The 19,112-nt window shown below is 34.4% G+C and overlaps 3 protein-coding genes across 4 annotated transcripts; 2 read left to right on the forward strand and 1 right to left on the reverse strand.

The window, feature by feature from the left end:
• Positions 1-35: 35 nt before the first annotated feature.
• LOC135130293 (adenylate kinase isoenzyme 1-like) lies at positions 36-9,243 on the forward strand. 2 transcript variants are annotated; one of them, XM_064057657.1, is made up of 3 exons: positions 36-150; positions 196-732; positions 9,020-9,243. In XM_064057657.1, exons 1-3 carry the CDS (start codon positions 121-123, stop codon positions 9,164-9,166), a joined length of 714 nt encoding a protein of 237 aa, XP_063913727.1. In that variant the 5' UTR covers positions 36-120; the 3' UTR covers positions 9,167-9,243. The 2 variants fall into 2 exon arrangements, with proteins under 2 accessions (XP_063913727.1, XP_063913728.1); XM_064057658.1 differs by having other exon boundaries at positions 199-732.
• Positions 9,244-9,384: 141 nt separating this feature from the next.
• On the forward strand, positions 9,385-10,296 carry LOC135130236 (pulmonary surfactant-associated protein A). Its single transcript, XM_064057589.1, has 3 exons — positions 9,385-9,583; positions 9,636-10,094; positions 10,143-10,296. Exons 1-3 carry the CDS (start codon positions 9,400-9,402, stop codon positions 10,238-10,240), a joined length of 741 nt encoding a protein of 246 aa, XP_063913659.1. The 5' UTR covers positions 9,385-9,399; the 3' UTR covers positions 10,241-10,296.
• Positions 10,232-10,945, reverse strand: LOC135130237 (U6 snRNA-associated Sm-like protein LSm6). Its single transcript, XM_064057590.1, has 3 exons — positions 10,745-10,945; positions 10,471-10,689; positions 10,232-10,423 (listed from the first exon to the last, which is right to left on the reverse strand). Exons 2-3 carry the CDS (start codon positions 10,559-10,561, stop codon positions 10,275-10,277), a joined length of 240 nt encoding a protein of 79 aa, XP_063913660.1. The 5' UTR covers positions 10,562-10,689; positions 10,745-10,945; the 3' UTR covers positions 10,232-10,274.
• Positions 10,946-19,112: the final 8,167 nt, after the last annotated feature.

Raw genomic sequence — 19,112 nt, forward strand, 5'->3', positions numbered from 1 at the left:
TTCTCTCGTTGAAAAGCACAAAGCCAGCCGTGCACTAAAACACTAAAACAAATCCCTGACATTTTCCACTCAAATCAATATTTTCATGTCGAGACAATCCACAAAATAAACAAAGTGAAAATGGGCGGCTTAATTTCTTGCGTAGACGACGTAAGTACCACCTCGTACACCCCCCGTATCTCACTCATACCACAGCAGGTGCCTCCTATGCAAAGACTCTGCTACGATATGACCCCCATCAAGTCCAGATCCTTGCCCATCGTGTGGCTGGTGGGCCCGCCGGGTTCCGGGAGAACCACCCAGAGCAAAATGCTTTCTGAGAATCTTGACTTTGCGCATATCAAGGTCGCCGAGCTGCTGCGGAACGAAGCCGAGAAGGATACAGACAGGGGGCGATTGATCAACGAGGCGCTGCACCACAGGGCGAAGAAAGTACCGGATTCGATCGTTATCGATTTGATCAAGGAGGAGATGTTGACGACGAGTCACAACTGCAAGGGGTATCTGATTAACAATTTTCCGAAGAACAGCAAACAAGCGGCGCTGTTTATCAAGGAGATTGACGATGTGGATGCGATTATTTATCTGGTTTGCGACGTGCCGGTGATGGTGAAGAGGAAGCAGGTCCAGAGCGAGGGTAGACTGGATGATGACGTGATCAAGAAGATGATAGCGACTTATATCAAGGAAGTTAAGGAGGGAACGTCGAAGTTGGGCAGCAAAATAGAGAAGGTAAGTAGAGTCAAGGATATTAAGTATTTGGTTGTTCTCAAGATCATGATGACGTTGTCGCCATTTTTTTTTTCACACTATTTAAGATCTAAAAAATAGAGGATTATGAGCAAAATTTCAAGCTTTGAGAAGAAAGTCTTCTACGTTTTATGATTATCCTCCAACATTTGAATTACATTCGCAGATTTTTTGCATATCTCGATTTTTTTAAGATCTTCACTTTTCTCGGAGATCTTTCGCCTTGGGAAATTAAGTAAAAATACGGAAAAAACATGATTGACCTAATTTCTTTTAATGAGATTTTTGACTTCAAAATATGAACATTTTTGATTTTCTCTTTTCAAGATCTTAAATTTGGAAAAAAATTGTTCTATTTTAGACATGACTTACAATTTTTGCGAAGTTTTAAAATCAAACAGAGTATACCTTTTTAAACTGAAATTCACAGAAAAAAAAATACAAAAACTTCCTTCATCATAGAGAAATCATCCAAAAAGATTTTGAGTTTTTGGATAAACTTTTATATTTAGTCTTAAATTTTGATCTCTTTGAACAAAAAATCTGATCCTATTCAAAAAAGTATGAGAAAGATGTTTTTTGCGCCCAATTTCTCATTTTTTTTAATATTCCTGCAAGAATTTGTTTTTGCATTTTACTTTTTATATATATTTTGAGATGATATTCACAAAATTTCGAATTGTTCTTTTAAATTAAATTAATAGGAGTAATAAAAATTAATTATTCTGATTTTTTTGTAAAGTTGGCAACTTATTTAAAATTTTAAGATGCCTTACCTGATTGTCAAAGTGACTTATGACGGCGGTCACCGTCTCAACCAATCAACACGTTTATTAGGCGTGCTCATGTCAAAATTGACAGCTGTGAGCTGACGTACTAGCATGGATGACAATAATTCAGAATTGCCAACACAAACATTAATCATAACTCGGTATTTTTCACTAGATTTGCGAGTACATTCATAAGAATAAGCTAAAATTTTGAGTAGACTAACGAATCTTTACAGAATTTGGATAGTAGGCGACAAAAACGCTTATCATATCAGCTAACTTATTGGTTGCCTATCCATCAGGCAATAAATATTGAAATGCTTAAAAAAGTTAGATTATGCTTAATACATACATTTGACAGGCGATAAACAAGAATAAATTATCACAACAAGGCGGAAAAATTCAGATTTCAAACCTATTCAATAACGGTTATGATCGAGTACTTGTTAAGATAAGACTGATTTTGGCATATAATATATACTGTAAGAAAATCGAGGGCGGGTGGGCGGGCCTAGTACTCGCTGAGGTAAGACTGATTTTGGCATATGATATACCTTGTAAGAAAACAGAGGGTGGGTGGGCGGAGTTAGTACTTCCTAAGATACTACTGATTTTGGCAAATAACATACCCTCTAAGAAAATAAAGGGCAAGTGGGTGGGGCTAGTACTTGTAAAGATAAAACTTATGGCCCCCAGAAATACATAGTACCGTCATTTAGTACGAGTGCAGCAAATGCAGTTGGTAACGCAAAAAATTCCCCTGGTTTGGAATCAAATTGTGTCAGCAGAGAGTTGACAACGCGTAAACCGTTGTTGTCACGTGGTCTTGGCGTGGTCTTTTTGTTTAAAGTCAATTAATTTTCAATTAATATGACTAATAATTATTAAATAAGATTTTATTAATTAAATTTTATATTTTATTCAAATTAAAAATCCATATTTTGTATATAAATTATAAACTATAAATCCAACATAAAACCATTTTAAATTTCGCGGTCTGTCAAATGGTGTTTATAATTTTTGTTTTTGTTAAGTTTCCGTCAGGTTTGCTCCACGGTGACGATACTATGTGTTTTCTACGGGCTATACAAATTTTAATTCATTCATAACCTGAAAATGGACATTGACAGTTTTATAACTAAAATAACCAATCGAGATGTCAAAAATTCTGAAATGCACTCTAAATTTAAAGTCACAGGCTCTTTTTTCAAGATCATCTGAAACAATATCAAAGAAATTTCTAAAATTTTCGTGAAAATATCAAGAGGTTTGTTAGACACTGTATAAAAGAAAAAATTGGCTTAAATTTAATTATTAAATAATTAAACAATCAACTTTCTTGAATAAATATTGCAGAAACTGATACTACACATTTTCTTGTCGTTAATTCTCAAGAGGGGATGCATGAACAAATTTTGTTTTATTTTATTTTATTTTATTTTATTTTAGTTGGTCTCCCTGCCCTCTTACAATCTGGTAATTTTTAGCTTTACGGTTGGTGCTCATATCTGTCACAATTGTAAATGTCAAATTTGACGTTTTTCAAAAAACAGTTTACATTCGTATAGTGCTTTTTGGATAAAACTGCATCAAGTTGGCTTTAAACGTGTAAACACATTTTTAAACGCAGTTACTGTCAAACACTTTGCTTTAACGTTAACTGCCGATATGATGTTCTGTGACAAATAGTCAGATATTAAAACTTTCTCAAAATGACAGCAAGGTGTAACAACCTTAAATCAATGTTAAATCTGACCAACGAGAAGGGATTTTTCTTTCATACCAACTAAACTCCAACTTGTCAAGATTCTTCTGAAGTTTGCTATACCTTTCGTAATTGAAAACTTCCTACTCCATTAAATTTGCACTCTTATCTATAAAAATTAACTTTTTGAAGTTAGTAACTTGTTCAAGAGCCGTATGAGAGGTGACTATTATGATTGAAGCAACTTTTTAGATTGGCGATTCTGAATTGAATGTTCTAAAATTTTAAATATCTTGCCAACATGACAAAAAAATCACAAACATTAATCATCACTCGGTATTTTTCACTAGATTTGCGAGTACATTCAAAAGAATAAACTAAAATTTTGAGTAGACTCACGAATCTTTTCAGAAATTGGATAGTAAGTATCAAAAATGCTTATCATGTCAACTGACTTATTGGTTGCCTATCCATCAGGCAAATATTGAAATGCTTAAAAAAGTTAGATTAATACATTTTACAGGCAATAAACAACAATAAATTATCACAATAAAGCGACAAAATTCAGGTTTCAAACCCATTTAATAACGATTATGATCGCAGATTTGTTAAGATAAGACTGATTTTGGCATATGATATACCCTGTAAGAAAATCGAGGGGGGGTGGGCGGGCCTAGTACTTTCTAAGGTAAGACTGATTTTGGCATATGATATACCTTGTAAGAAAACAGAGGGCGGGTGGGCGGAGTTAGTACTTCCTAAGATACTACTAATTTTGGCAAATAACATACCCTCTAAGAAAATAAAGGGCAGGTGGGTGGGGCTAGTACTTGTAGAGATAAGACTTATAGCCCCTAGAAATGTCTGTGGTTTTAAATAAGTTAGAAAAACTGGTTACAGAGATGAAGGAAACTCAGTAGGTTATGATGATTTTTTATTTGTCAAATGTAATTCTCGTGTATATACAACGTAGTTGATTTTTGTATTTTATTTTTTCCCTTTCATATTTTGAGAATAAAAGTCGTAATTAAATAATATGTATTTTTTTATATGCACAACCTTTTGATACCTGAGTGTGCCATTGTTTTCTTTTGCCACTATGACTAACTGACGTATGTCTAAAGGCCTGGATGGTTTTTTCTAAGTTATTATTTAGATTTAATAACTTCTCATTCGAGATTGGACACTATTTCCCTAGAGGATATGCCATTAGCCATAACCAGTCTTATCTCAGCAAGAACTAGCCCCGCCCACCCACCCTTTATTTTCTTAGAGAATATGTCATCTGCCAAAATCAGTCTTGTCTTAGCAAGTACTAGCCCCGCCCACCCACCCTCTGTTTCTTTGGGGGTATGTCATCTGCTAAAATCAATCTTGTCTTAGCAAGTAGTAGCCCCCCCTACCCGCGCACTTTTCACTCTAACGACTAATTTTATTTGTTCAATATAAGATTCACCGTTCATTCTGCCCAGATAAAACCAATCATTGAAATGGAGGCGGGGTGAGTGGGCGGGGTTACTTATTTTCTTTTCTCGTGTTGGAGTGGAAACTAATTGAGTCTAGGATGTGAAAATATTCTAAAAAGTCATGCTTATTCGTAAATTTTTTATTTTACTTCAAAAAAAATTGAGAAAACGGGTGAGTGGGCGGCCCTAAGTTTAACTTTTCCCTACAATCTGATTATAAGCAATAGTCTTGCCCACCCACCCACCTCTTCAATCTCATGATATTGATAATCTATGACAACATCCTTATCTTATTAGAAACTTACGAAAATCCATTAAACCGTTGGTTAGAAAAGAGATAAAAAGTTCAACAATGTATCTACAAAGTTCTAAAGTGGTGTTAAATCAGCATACCAGACATGGGAATCATATTTAAATAACAACATAACCGATACTCCTCCCACTCGCACAAGCTCCACCCACCTTAATAAATTGTTGGCCAAAACCAGTCTTATCTTAGCAAGAACTAGCCCCGCCCACGCACCCTTTATTTTCTTAGAGGATATGTCATCTGCCAAAATCAGTCTTGTCTTAGTAAGTACTAGCCCCGCCCACCCGCCCTCTATTTCCTTAAGGATATGTCATCTGCTAAAATCAATCTTATCTTAGCAAGTAGTAGCCCCGCCCACCCGCGCACTTTTCACTCTAACGACTAATTTTATTTGTTCAGTATAAGATCCACCGTCTGACCAAAATAAAACCAATCATTGAAATGGAGACGGGATGGGTGGGCGGGTTTAATTTTTTTGTGAAAAAAAGTCATATTTGTAAATTTTTTATTATAGTATTTCCGATTAGATTTCTTATTTAAAAAAAAAAAATGAAAGAACGAGTGGGTGGGTGAGTTTAACTTTTCCCTACAGAGTCTGATAAGTAAGCATTGCCCACCCACCTACTCCTTCGTCAATCTAGTGACTACCCTTGACATTGTTAATTAACGACAACATTATTATCTTACTTATTAGAATCTTACGAAAATCCATTAAGCCGTTGGTGGGAAAAGAGATAAAGTATCAAACTGATGTTAAATCAGTATGCCAGATCAAAACGGAATAGGGGTGGGTGGGCGAGTTGAAAATGTGTTTTACCAAAAATTTATTCTGAAGTTGTTTTTTCATGAGACTGTCTTTTTTCATAAAATTCCAGTTTTTTGAAAATTGTCAAACATTTTTTTAACAAAAGGCTCAAGTGTACCAACGCATGTGTTTTATTAATTCATACACTTGTGTGTAATTGACAGTTGAACAGGGTTCATTTTATTATACGAAAAAGTGGGGTTAGTTTGTAGCATTCCGCGTTGTTTTACATTCAATGTTGTTCGTCTTCATCCAAATGTTCCGCGTTTACGTGGACCTTTAATTCAGAACTACATTTGGTTCTATTTTCGCAGCTCTCGCATCCATGCCATTTAATGTCCTTTTCTTTATTTGAATGGCACGCTTTGACGTGTCTGCACAAATGCGACATACGTTTGGTTTTGAATGGGCAACAGCTGGATTCGTACCATTTAACATCTTGTCCTTCCGAATGTTTGGCATTGATGTGACTTGTTATGTTCGACTGGTGTCGGGTTTTGTATGGACATTGTTGGCATTCGTACAATTTCGCATTGTTTTTGTGGCGCAGCTTTACGTGCCTGGCAATATTTGAATTGTCTTTACTTTTGAACTGGCACAATTTACACTTGTACCATTTAACGTCGTTTCCTTGCAAGTGTTGCGTGTTTGTGTGCCTGCTTAAATTAGCCTGATGTTTTGTGACAAACGGGCATTCTTGACACTCGTACCATTTAATCTTACGTTCCTTTTTGACCGAACGTTTAATATTATGTTCCCCTTTGACTAAATGTCGCGTTTTCATGTGATTTTTTAAACTAGAATTATATTTTGTTTTGAATGGACATTTTTCGCACTCGTACCGTTTAATATCATGGTCAGGTTCATCAGAATGGAGCATTTTTATGTGATTTCTCAAATTAGCAATGTAGTTAGTTTTGAATTTGCATTTAACGCATTCGTACCATTTAATAGTTTGTTCTGTATGTTTTGAGTGATGCAAACGTATATGAGTGTTCAAATTCAAAATGTCTAGTTCTGTATGGACACGTTTTGCACTCGTACCATTTAACTTTATGTTTATCAGAATGACGCGATTTTATGTGTCTACTCAAAGATGACTGGTTTTTGGTTTTGAATGAACACCATTCGCACCCATATCATGTAGCTTCGTTTTCATTTAAATGGAACGAATTAATGTGTCGGTTTAAAGACAACTTAACTTTAGTTTTAAATGAACACCAATTGCATTCGTGCCATTTAATATCCTGCTCGCTAAATGTTGCGTTTTTACGTGATGCCGTAACCCAGAACTGTACATAGTTTTAAAAGGACATTGTTGGCACTGATGCCTTTTAAAACTCCCTTCGTTAACTGGACACTTTTTACATTCGTTATTAAGTTGTAAATTGTTTCCTTGGTCAGATTTATATGGGCGTATTTCGCATTCATACCATTTAATACCTAAAGCATTTAAGTGGTGCTCATTTATGTGTTTATATAAAGACGACCTATATTTACTTTTGAATGAACACTGTCTGCATTTATGCCAATTTATGTCCCCTTCCCGAAAATGCCGTGGATACATGTGGCTTTTTAAACGGCATTTTAATTTGGCTTTAAATGAACACTCTGAACAATAATACCAATGTATTTCATCATCAGTCAAGTGTTCAAGGATTTTGTGCTTTTTTAAGTAACGCCTACACTTACCCACGTACTCACACTGGTCACACTTATGCCACAGCATAGATATCAATCAGTAGAGACGGCTCGCCGTTTTTCGTGACCCGTTTTCGTGGGTGGTCGTTCGCATTATGACCGAATGAGGGCGCCCAACTGACGTCTAAAATATTTGAAATTTGGCAGTTTTGTTACAATATTTTTGCCAGTTTTGCTTGTTTAAGACTGCTTTTCCGGTAGAATTGTACAAATAGTATAAAAATGTAATTTTCACAATAAAAGGTAAAATCTTTGTCCGATGAATTTTCATACAGGATCCCTGTTGTGAGCCTTATTCTCTCCCTCGTGTTTGGAATTCTTGGAAAAGATAGTAAACATAATTACACACTTTTTGTTTAAAAAGTCGTCGCAAACGAACAACAACGGTGGTTATGAAATAATTTTTTTACATTTGTGAATTAGAGCAAATTTTTAGTGAAAATTTTGAAAATATAATTTTACAAACAACTATTTTGTTGAAATTTTTAAATTTATATAAGCAAGCTACATTTGTTCATCCATGCCAAAACTTTCCATACGATTATTTGCTTGCTTTGTATGCTAGGATGAGATTATTTTATGCACCAAAATTTGTAAATGCTAGCTTTAAATTTACAAATGCCAAAGGTGAAAAAATTAATAGAAAGAAAATAATTTGGCAGCATTAACTTTTTTCCTTTTTGTAATTTAATTTTTATTTTATTTATTTTTTCTTAAATAAACCTCTTTCTTTTTAGATGTATTTATTACATTATTTTTACATAGATAATTAAACCTCAAGTATTCGGGGAAACAATGTGCGAATTGTCAAATTGTATAAGTAATAAAATAAAAACTTTAACAAATCATCGTGTTTATAAATTAAATATCGACTTTTCTTTTTTCTTATTGCGATTCACGATTATACGATTTGAGCAAACTACACAGTTTGCAATAAATTGCGTACACGAATCAATTTTTGAAATTGTAAATGAAGTGATACTTTTTAAATTGGGTGGCGACATCTAGGAATAGTTTAGGCAACGACCACCCATGACGCCTTAAAATTCGGGTCAGAAAGAACAAAGGCGCCGACACGAGCTGTCTCTACTGATTGTTATCTATACTGTGCTTATGCCAAGTGAACACTGTGTTTTCTGCACCACTTGTACCATCTGGTATCTGAGGGTTTTCTATATTCCCTAAACATACCGTAGTATGTTGAAGCCACTTAAGGGAGCACAAAGTTTCAAAGCTGCATTTTCTGCAAATGTAGCTCTGAATTTCATATTCTTTATTGCTTTTAATGCCACGGTGTAGTTCAAGTTGATGTTTAAAAATCAAGGTTAGTTCTGTTTGGACATCACAGTCTTACAAACTGGAACTACATATTTAACTTTATTTTATTATTTTTTTTTTGTTAATAAATTCTGAAAGAAAAAAAATCCTACGAAAACTAATTCTGCGTCATATTTATTACAAAAAACGCTAAATACAAACCTGAACCAATTCGCACTCACTCACTTCCTCCAGATTCGTGGCAACGAAGACCCCAACGACGTCTACACAAAAATCGAGGCCGCAATATCACTAAGAGTCAGCACAAAAACCAGAATAAAGGCAGAGGCGGACTACGCACAGGAGTTTGGGTCGACAATCTCATCGTTAACCAGTGCCTAATGCACTTCCGACACTCTTTTCCGGTGTTTTGTAATTTCGAAATTTCTCAATAAAACATGTTAATTTTAGTCATGCAATCGGCGTTGTTCTTTCTCTACCCATTACTCTGCATCCACGCTTTACACAGATGCCTACCCGAAAAAAAAAACCTCAAGTTCTACAAAACTCGCAGCTGCTACAAATCAACGATACCGATAATGTCCTGGAAGAACGCCAACAACGTCAGCGACTGCATGAAGTTCGCGGCGGAAAAAAACGGCCTAGCGTTCAATTTCAGCCCCAACGAACTGAAAAATTACACCCAAGGTCGCTGGTTCAGGAACTGCCAGGTTCTGGGTTGCCCGGAAATCAGGAACAGTAGCACGTTGGTTTTTGATGCTGCTTTTGACTATTACACTGCATTTGGCGACTTTAATTGTTAGTACTTAAATTTAATAGGTGTAGTACTTAAGTAACGAAATTATTTTAGCTACTCAGAACAGCACATGTATTAAATCCGTGGGTTTATTCAGCGTGATTGAAACCAAGATGAATTACACTGACGCAATCTACTTCTGTCAAAACCTGGGGGCCGATTTGGCGAATGTTTTAAGCGAGTTTCGCACAAATACGTTATCTGCGTTGATAAAACCTTTGAAAAATTGGTACAAAGCGGCTTATGTGGGTTTGGAGGACATGGATGTGGAGGGTGCGTTTCGGACGCCTATGGGCACTTTGATGGAGTGTAGTGGATTTCGGGCGTGGGCCGTTGGGCACCCCAGACCGGGTCGAAAGAAGGAAGACTGCGTGATTTTAGACGCGGATAAAACGTGGAGGGCCATCAATTGCAGAATCAAGCGACCTTTTATTTGTGAATTTTACCCCACACCTCCGGCACTACCAGTTGTTGAATTTGCTACAAAAGATTGCGATAAAATCAAAAACAAAAGTAAGGTCTGCACAGTTTGCGTTTTTGTAATTATTTTAAGATTTTCAGAGAAGAAGAGGCAGTGTTTGAACAACAATGAGCTGGTTCAGTTGTATATGAATTCATCAAGGATGGATCAGTGTGCACTTGTAAACGACTTTGATTGAGTTTTTACTTATTTATTGCAAAAATAAATAGAGATTAGATTCGGCGTTTTTGTGTACTTATGTAAAGGACGTTGTTACCCCTAATGAACGCATCTCCAAACTTGTTCTTAAGTTGGCCGTTTACGTACTCCTCGGTTTGCTCCAGGGCTATGTTCATGTAACCGTCTAAGCACGCCAAGACACCTAAAAAACACGTTTATTTTGGTTGAATTTTAAGTAACTGACATAACCTCTATAATCTACGCCACTGTTTAGTTTGACAACTACGGGTCTGGCGTGAATTTGCTGGATGAAGGACGAAAGTGCTTCTTTTCGACTCATTTTGAAAGTCTGTGTAAAGACAGAAACTGTGCTAATTAAGAAAACAACAAATTTTCAAAATAAACGTTTCTGCTTGACTGTCTACTGTCAATTGAACATAACCTTAAAACCGGCGGGATTCACAAACTCTGCAACAAAAAAAATGAATTAAAGATACAAAAATTTGAAGAGTTTTTTACGTACATATCCTTTGTGAGAAACCCTCATTTAATAAAAAAATGCAATTTCAAATTTTTCGACCACTGTCAACCGTCGATTGAACATAACCTTAAATCAAGCGAGATCAAGGACAGTGTTGCCAAAGTTAAATGGTAAATTCCGCTACAGGCTGAAAGTTGTGATTTATAAACTCAAGTTACCGTCGACAGTAACTTTGAAATTCAACTTTTGCCGTAGTTAAAGGGGTTGCAGAAGAAAAGTGGCGGATTTAAGTTGATTACTACAAAAAACCAAGGGGGCGGAGCTTAACTGTGAAAGCCTTATTTCTATACAAGAAATTAAAAACATGTATTGTTCAAAGAACACCATGTATATTAAGAAAAAATTGAAGCCAAAGATCAAGCCCCACCCATACCTTCCCTGATCTAAATAGTAATGAAGTTTTCATTCGTTGGCAAGCCTATGGGCGGAGCCTAATTGCAAAATCCATATTTCCTTACAAAAATTTATCATTTTAAACGTGTTTTACGTTTCTAATTAGAATACAAAAAAAAATAATCACAATTGAGATGGAGTGGGTGGGCGGGGTTTATATTTTGCCTTTTTTCTTAATATACATAGTGTCCTTTGAACAACACGATACTCAAAAACATGTTTTTAATTTCTTGTAAAGAAATAAGAATTTTGCAGTTAAGCTCCGCCCTCTTGGCTCACGGCGAAAACAATAGTAATTTACGCAACTAGTTCGGGATAGCCTGCTTCCCGCATGAACGCTTGTTTGAGGCACGACCGAAGGGAGTGCCGCATTTGCGTGAATGCGGGAAGCAGGCTCACGAACGTGTTGTGTACAATATTTTTTGCGACGAATAAACCTTTAAACTGAAGAGATTAACTGTGAGTTATTTATAAACAACGCCATTGACAGCGCCGTCAACACGTCACAATGTTGACACTACCCGAGTATTTTAAGGTTACCATGGCAACGGGAAGTTAAATGCACGTGTGCGGGAAGTTCGACCTCCCGCACTCTGGTGAATGCGCGAAAGCTATCAAAAAAGGTCATGAGTGCAAAAAATTCTTTACAATCGAGACAGGGTGGGTGGGCGGGCTTCCATTTTGCCTTTTTGTTTTAATATGTGTAGACTTCTTTTCACAACATGAAACTTAAAATATAATTAAAATGGTAAATTTGTCTACAAGAAATTACCATATAAGACATGTTTTGAGTATCATGTTATTCAAAGGATACTATGTAAACAAAGAAAACATTAAAGACTAAGATTAAGCCCCACCCATGCCTGCCCTCATTTGAATATGTAATAATAGAGTTTTCATTCGTTGCCAAACCTAGGGGCGGAGCCTGATTGCAAAATCCAAATTTCCCTACAAAAATTTACCATTTTAAACGTATTTTAAGTTTTTAAGAATAAAAAAATCGTCACAATTGAGACTGGGTGGGTAGGCGGGGTTTATATTTTCCCTTTTTTACTTAATGTGCACAGTATTCTTTGAACAACACGATACTGAAAAACATGTTTTTTTTGTAAAGAAATAAGAATTTTGCAGTTAAACTCCGCCCCCTTGGTTCACAACGAATGAAAAAAATCATCACAATCGAGATACAACATTATTCCTTTTTGTTTTAATATATGTCGATTTCTTTTCACAACATTAAACTTAACCATGTTCTAAGCTTCTTGTTGTGAAAAGATGGCTATGTATATTAAGAAAAAACGGCAAAATATAAGCCCCGCCCACCCGCCCTATCTCAATTGTGATGATTTTTTTTAATCGTCGAGAGTCAAAGGAGCAAAATTTAATTGCAAAATCCGTAGTATTTCTCTACAAGAAATTACCATGAAATACATGTTTTTCAGTATCATGCTATTCAAAGGATACTATGTATACTAAGAAAAAATTAAAGACTAAGATTAAGCCCTGATCTGAATATGTAGTAATAAAGTCTTCACTCGTTGCCCGACCTAGGGGCGGAGCTTAATTGCAAAATCCAAATTTCCCTACTTAAATTTAACGTATTTTAAGTTTTTAAGAATTAGAAAAATCATCACAATTGAGACTGGGTGGGTGGGCGGGGTTTATATTTTGCCTTTGTTACTTAGGGCCGGTTGCATAAACGCAAATCAAATTTAATTTCTGATTAAGAACAATTGTAACTATGATAATAACAATCGTTACTATGGAGTTAATCAGAGATTAAATTTGATTTACGTTTATGCAACCGGCCCTTAATGTGTTGTATTATTTCAACAACACGATACTGAAAAACATGTTTTAGTTTCTTGTAAAGAAATAAGAATTTCGCAGTTAAGCTCCGCCCCCTTGCTTAACGGCGAATAAAAAAATCATCACAATCGAGATAGGGCGGGTGGGCGGGCCTACATTATTCCTTTTTGTTTTAATATGTGTCGACTTCTTTTCACAACATGAACTTAACCATATTCTATGTTTCTTGTTGTGAAAAGATGGTTATGTATATTACGAAAAAAAAAGCCAAAATATAAGCCCCGCCCACCCGCCCTATCTCAATTGTGATGACTTTTTTTAATCGTCGAGAGTCAAAAGAGCGGAATTTAATTGCAAAATCCTTAATATTTGTCTACAAGAAATTACCATGAAAGACATGTTTTTGAGTATCATGTTATTCAAAAGGTACTATGTATACTAAGAAAAAAATAAAGACTAAGATTAAGCCCTGATCTGAATATGTAGTAATAAAGTTTTCAATCGTTGCCCGATTTAGGGGCGGAGCCTAATTGCAAAAGCCAAATTTCCCTACAAATTTTAACGTATTTTAAGTTTTTAAGAATTAGAAAAATCATCACAATTGAGACAGGGTGGGTGGGCGGGGTTTATATTTTGTCTTTGTTACTTAATGTGTTGTATTCTTTGAAGAACACGATACTGAAAAACATGTTTTTAGTTTCTTGTAAAGAAATAAGAATTCCCCAGTTAAACTCCGCCCCCTTGGTTCACGGCGAATAAAAAAATCATCACAATCGAGATAGGGCGGGTGGGCGGGCCAACATTATTCCTGTTTGTTTTAATATATGTCGATTTCTGTTCACAACATGAAACTTAACCATGTTCTAAGCTTCTTGTTGCGAAAAGATGGCTATGTATATTAAGAAAAAAAAAGGCAAAATATAAGCCCCGCCCACCCACCCTGTCTCAATTCTGATGATTTTTTTATTCGTCGTGAGCCAAGAAGGCGGAGTTTAACTGCAAAATCCTTGTTTCTCTACGATAAATTAAAAACATATTTTTGCGTATCATGTTGTCCAAAGAATACTGTGTACTGTGTATATTAAGAAAAATAAAGCCAAAGATGAGGCTCCATTCATACCCGCCCCGATCTCAAGTCCGAATTGTGATTAATTTTTCACAATGTCAGATCGAGGGGCGGGGCTTAATTGCAAGATCCATATTTATCTAGAAGAATTTACCATTTTAAACATGTTTTAAGTTTATTGTTGTGAAAAAACGACTCCGTATATTAAAAAAAAAAGGCAAAATATAAGCCCCGTCCACCCACCCTCTCTCAATTGTAATGATTTTTTTTAATCGTCGAGAGCCAAAGGAGCGGAATTTAATTGCAAAACCCTTATTATTTCTATAGAATAAATTACAATCTAAGACATGTTTCTGAGTATCGTGTTATTCAAATTATAGTTTATATTTATTGTTTTATATATATATATATATATTTTGCCTTTTTTTCTAAATATACATAGTATTCTTTGAACAATAGGACACTCAAAAACGTGTTTTTAATTTCTTGTAAAGAAATAAAAATTTTGCAGTTAAGCTCCGCCCTCTTGGCTCACCGCAAATAAAAAATTCTTTACAATCGAGAGAGGGTGGGTGGGCGAGCTTACATGCTACCTTTTTGTTTTAATATGTATAGACTTCTTTTCACAACATGAAACTTAAAATATATTTAAAATGGTAAATTTGTCTACAAGAAATTACCATATAAGATATGTTTTTGAGAATCGTGTTATTCAAAGGATACTATGTATACTAAGAAAAAATTAAAGACTGAGATTAAGCCCTGATCTGAATATGTAGTAATAAAGTTTTCATTCGTTGCCCGACTTAGGGGCGGAGCCTAATTGCAAAATCCAAATTTCCCTACAAAAATTTAACGTATTTTAAGTTTTTAAGAAGAAGAAAAATCATCACAATTGAGAGTGGGTGGGTGGTCGGGGTTTATATTTGCCTTTTTTACTTAATGTGCACAGTATTCTTTGAACAACACGATACTGAAAAACATGTTTTTAGTTTCTAGTAAAGAAATAAGAATTTTGCAGTTACGCTCCGCCCCCTTGGTTCACGGCGAATAAAAAGAATCATCACAATCGAGATAGGGCGGGTGGGCGGGCCTACATTATTCCTTTTTGTTTTAATACGTGTCGACTTCTTTTCACAACATGAAACTTAACCATGTTCTAAGTTTCTTGTTGTGAAATGATGGTTATGTATAATAAAAAAAAAGGCAAAATATAAGCCCCGCCCACCCGCCCTATCTCCATTGTGAAGAATTTTTTTAATCGTCGAGAGTCAAAGTAGCGGAATTTAATTCCAAAATCCGTAGTATTTCTCTACAAGAAATTACCATGAAAGACATGTTTTTGAGTATCATGCGATTCAAAGGATACTATGTATACTAAGAAAAAATTAAAGACTAAGATTAAACCCTGATCTGAATATGTAGTAATAAAGTTTTCATTCGTTGCCCGACCTAGGGCTCGGCGCCCTATTGCAAAATCCGAATTTCCCTACAAAAATTTAACTTATTTTAAGTTTTTAAGAATAAGAAAAATCATCACAATTGAGACTGGGTGGGTGGGCGGGGTTTATATTTTGCCTTTGTTACTTAATGTGTTGTATTCTTTGAACAACACGATACTGTAAAATATGTTTTTAGTTTCTTGTAAAGAAATAAGAATTTCGCAGTTAAAAAATCGCAGCACTGAAAAATTAAAATACCTAAAATTAAAAAAATCGAATAACCTCAAAATTGAAAAATCGGTAACATGAGAAATCAAGAAATCTAAGAATTGAAAAGTCGATATATGTACCTGAAATTTAAAAAATGGAGAACCTGAAAAAATGAAACAATCGAAAAATTTTAACATTTAAAAAACGAAACATCGAAAAACAGAAAAGTCGAAAAATTGTGAAAAATCGAAAAACTTGAAAATTGTAAAGGCGAAAAATTACCCAATCGAGACATTAAAAAAGAAGAAAACTAAAAAACCGAAAAAACAAGAAAAAAATTGAAGAATCGAAAAATCGAAATATTTAAAATTTAAAAAATGAGGAGAAAAAACGAAAAATCGAGATGCCAAAAAGTAAAAAAATTGAAACGTTCAAAATAAAAAAAAATAAAAATTGAATAGTCGATAAAGTGTAAAATTGAAAAAGTTGAAAAATCGAAAAAACGAATAATCAAAATATCTAAAATTTAACAAATGAGAATAAAATACCTAAAAATCGAAATGCCAAAAAGTAGAAAAATCTAAAAGTCCAAAATAAACAGAAAACTGAAAAAATCGAAAAACGAAAAATCAAAATATTCAAAATTTAAAAAATGAGAATGAAAGACTAAAATTGAAAAATTGAATAGATAATCGAAAAACTGTAAAATTGAAAAATCGGAAAATTGAGCTATCAAAAAATCTATTATTTAAAAAATCGCAGCATTGAAAAATCAAAATATCTAAGATTAAAAAAATCGAAAAAATTGAAAAATCGAAAAATCGGAAAATGGAAAAATCGAGAAATTGAAAAATTGGAAAATCCAGACATCGAAAATCGAAATATCTAAAATTTAAAAAATGAGGATAAAAAATCGAAATGCCGAAAAGTCTAAAATAAAAAAAATGAAAAATCGAATACATAATTGAAAAACTGTAAAATTAAACTGAAAAAGTTGGAAAATAAAAATCGAAAAAACGAAAAATCAAAATATTTAAAATTAAAAAAATGAGAAAAAAAACTGTAAAATCGGAAAATTGAACTTAATCAAAAAATCTATTATTTAAAAAATCGCAGCATTGAAAAATCAAAATAGCTAAAATTTAAAAAAATCGAAAAATTAAAAAATCGAATAACTTGAAATTAAAAAAAAAGATAGAATAAAAATAAAAAATCGAAATGCCGAAAAGTAGAAAAATTGAAAAGTTCTTTGGAGCCTCTAGTGTTTTTTCTTATAATGATTTAATAAAATTTCTTAGGATACGTCATTAAAGTCATATTTCATTTGCCAAAGTCAGTGTTATCTTAGAAGGTACTGGCCCCGCCCACCCACCCTCTCTTTTCTTAGCAAGTACTGGTTCACGGCGAATAAAAAAATCATGACAATCGAGATAGGGAAGGTGGGCGGGCTTACATTATTTCTTTTTGTTCTAATGTATGTCGACTTCTTTTCACAACATAAAACTTAACCATGTTCTAAGTTTCTTGTTGTGAAAAGATGGCTATGTATATTAAGAAAAAAAAAAAGCAAAATATAAGCCCCGCCCACCCGCCCTGTCTCAATTGTGATGATTTTTTTTAATCGTCGAGAGTCAAAGGAGCGGAATTTAATTGCAAAATCCGTAGTATTTCTCTACAAGAAATTACCATGAAAGACGTGTTCTTGTGTATCATGCTATTCAAAGGATACTATGTATACTAAGAAAAAAATAGAGACTAAGATTAAGACCTTATCTGAATATGTAGTAATAAAGTTTTCATTCGTTGCCCGACCTAGGGGCGGAGCCTAATTGCAAAATCCAAATTTCCCTACAAAAATTTAACGTATTTTAAGTTTTTAAGAATAAGAAAAATCATCACAATTGAGACTGGGTGGGTGGGCGGGGTTTATATTTTGCCTTTTTTACTTAATGTGCACAGTATTCTTTGAACAACACGATACTGAAAAACATGTTTTTAGTTTCTAGTAAAGAAATAAGAATTTCGCAGTTAAAGTCCGCCCCTTGGTTCACGGAGAATAAAAAAATTCATCACAATCGAGATAGGGCGGGTGGGCGGGCGTACATTATTCTTTTTTGTTTTAATACGTGTCGACTTCTTTTCACAACATGAGACTTAACCATGTTCTAAGTTTCTTGTTGTGAAAAGATGGCTATGTATATTAAGAAAAAAAAAAAGCAAAATATAAACCCCGCCCACCAGCCCTATCTCAATTGTGATGATTTTTTTTAATCGTCGAGAGTCAAAGGAGCGGAATTTAATTGAAAAATCCGTAGTATTTCTCTACAAGAAATTATCATGAAAGACATGTTTTTGAGTATCATGTTATTCAAAGGATACTATGTATACTAAGAAAAAATTAAAGACTAAGATTAAGCCTTGATCTGAATATGTAGTAATAAAGTTTTCATTCGTTGCCCGACCTAGGGGCGGAGCCTAATTGCAAAATCCAAATTTCCCTACAAAAATTTAACATATTTTCAGTTTTTAAGAATAATAAAAATCATCACACTTGAGACTGGGTGGGTGGGCGGGGTTTATATTTTGCCTTTTTTACTTAATGTGCACAGTCTTCTTTGAACAACACTATACTGACAAATATGTTTTTAGTTTCTAGTAAAGAAATAAGAATTTTGCAGTTAAACTCCGCTCCCTTGGTTCACGGCGAATAAAAAAATCATCACGATCGAGATAGGGCGGGTGGGCGGGCCTACATTACTCCTTTTTGTTTTAATATATGTATACTTCTTTTCACAACATGAACCTTAACCATATTCTAAGTTTCTTGTTGTGAAATGATGGTTATGTATATTAAGAAAAAAAAGCCAAAATATAAGCCCCGCCTACCCGCCCTCTCTCCATTGTGATGATTTTTTTTAATCGTCGAGAGTCAAAGGAGCGGATTTTAATTGCAAAATCCGTAGTATTTCTCTACAAGAAATTATCATGAAAGACATGTTTTTGAGTATCATGCTGTTCAAAGGATATTATGTATACTAAGAAAAAATAAAGACTAAGATTAAACCCTTATCTGAATATGTAGTAATGAAGTTTTCATTCGTTGCCCGACCTAGGGGCGGAGCCTAATTGCAAAATCCAAATTTCCTTACAAAAATTTAACGTATTTTAAGTTTTTAAGAATAACAAAAATCATCACAATTGAGACTGGGTGGGTGGGCGGGGTTTATATTTTGCGTTTTTTACTTAATGTGCACAGTCTTCTTTGAACAACACTATACTGACAAATATGTTTTTAGTTTCTAGTAAAGAAATATGAATTTCGCAGTTAAACTCCGCCCCCTTGGTTCACGGTGAATAAAAAAATCATCACAATCGAGATAGGGCGGGTGGGCGGGCCTACGTTATTCCTTTTTGTTTTAATACGTGTCGA

Source organism: Zophobas morio, unplaced genomic scaffold, assembly GCF_036711695.1.
Source record: "Zophobas morio isolate AGI-343-1 ecotype UQ-CSIRO unplaced genomic scaffold, CSIRO_AGI_Zmor_V1 ptg000017l, whole genome shotgun sequence".
In the NCBI taxonomy this organism is placed as follows: Eukaryota; Metazoa; Arthropoda; class Insecta; order Coleoptera; family Tenebrionidae; genus Zophobas; species Zophobas morio.

What these genes read in the sequence shown, in the direction of transcription:
- LOC135130236 (XM_064057589.1), top strand. Translation starts at nt 9,400, where the DNA reads ATGAAGTTCGCGGCGGAAAAAAACGGCCTAGCGTTCAATTTCAGCCCC. An exon ending in TGCATTTGGCGACTTTAATT is followed by an intron (nt 9,584 to 9,635) that starts GTTAGTACTTAA and finishes AAATTATTTTAG; the next exon opens with CTACTCAGAACAGCACATGT. An exon ending in CGATAAAATCAAAAACAAAA is followed by an intron (nt 10,095 to 10,142) that starts GTAAGGTCTGCA and finishes TAAGATTTTCAG; the next exon opens with AGAAGAAGAGGCAGTGTTTG.
- LOC135130293 (XM_064057657.1), top strand. Translation starts at nt 121, where the DNA reads ATGGGCGGCTTAATTTCTTGCGTAGACGAC. An exon ending in TAATTTCTTGCGTAGACGAC is followed by an intron (nt 151 to 195) that starts GTAAGTACCACC and finishes CTCATACCACAG; the next exon opens with CAGGTGCCTCCTATGCAAAG. An exon ending in TGGGCAGCAAAATAGAGAAG is followed by an intron (nt 733 to 9,019) that starts GTAAGTAGAGTC and finishes CACTTCCTCCAG; the next exon opens with ATTCGTGGCAACGAAGACCC.
- LOC135130237 (XM_064057590.1), bottom strand. Translation starts at nt 10,561, where the DNA reads ATGAGTCGAAAAGAAGCACTTTCGTCCTTCATCCAGCAAATTCACGCC. An exon ending in CAGTGGCGTAGATTATAGAG is followed by an intron (nt 10,424 to 10,470) that starts GTTATGTCAGTT and finishes CGTGTTTTTTAG; the next exon opens with GTGTCTTGGCGTGCTTAGAC.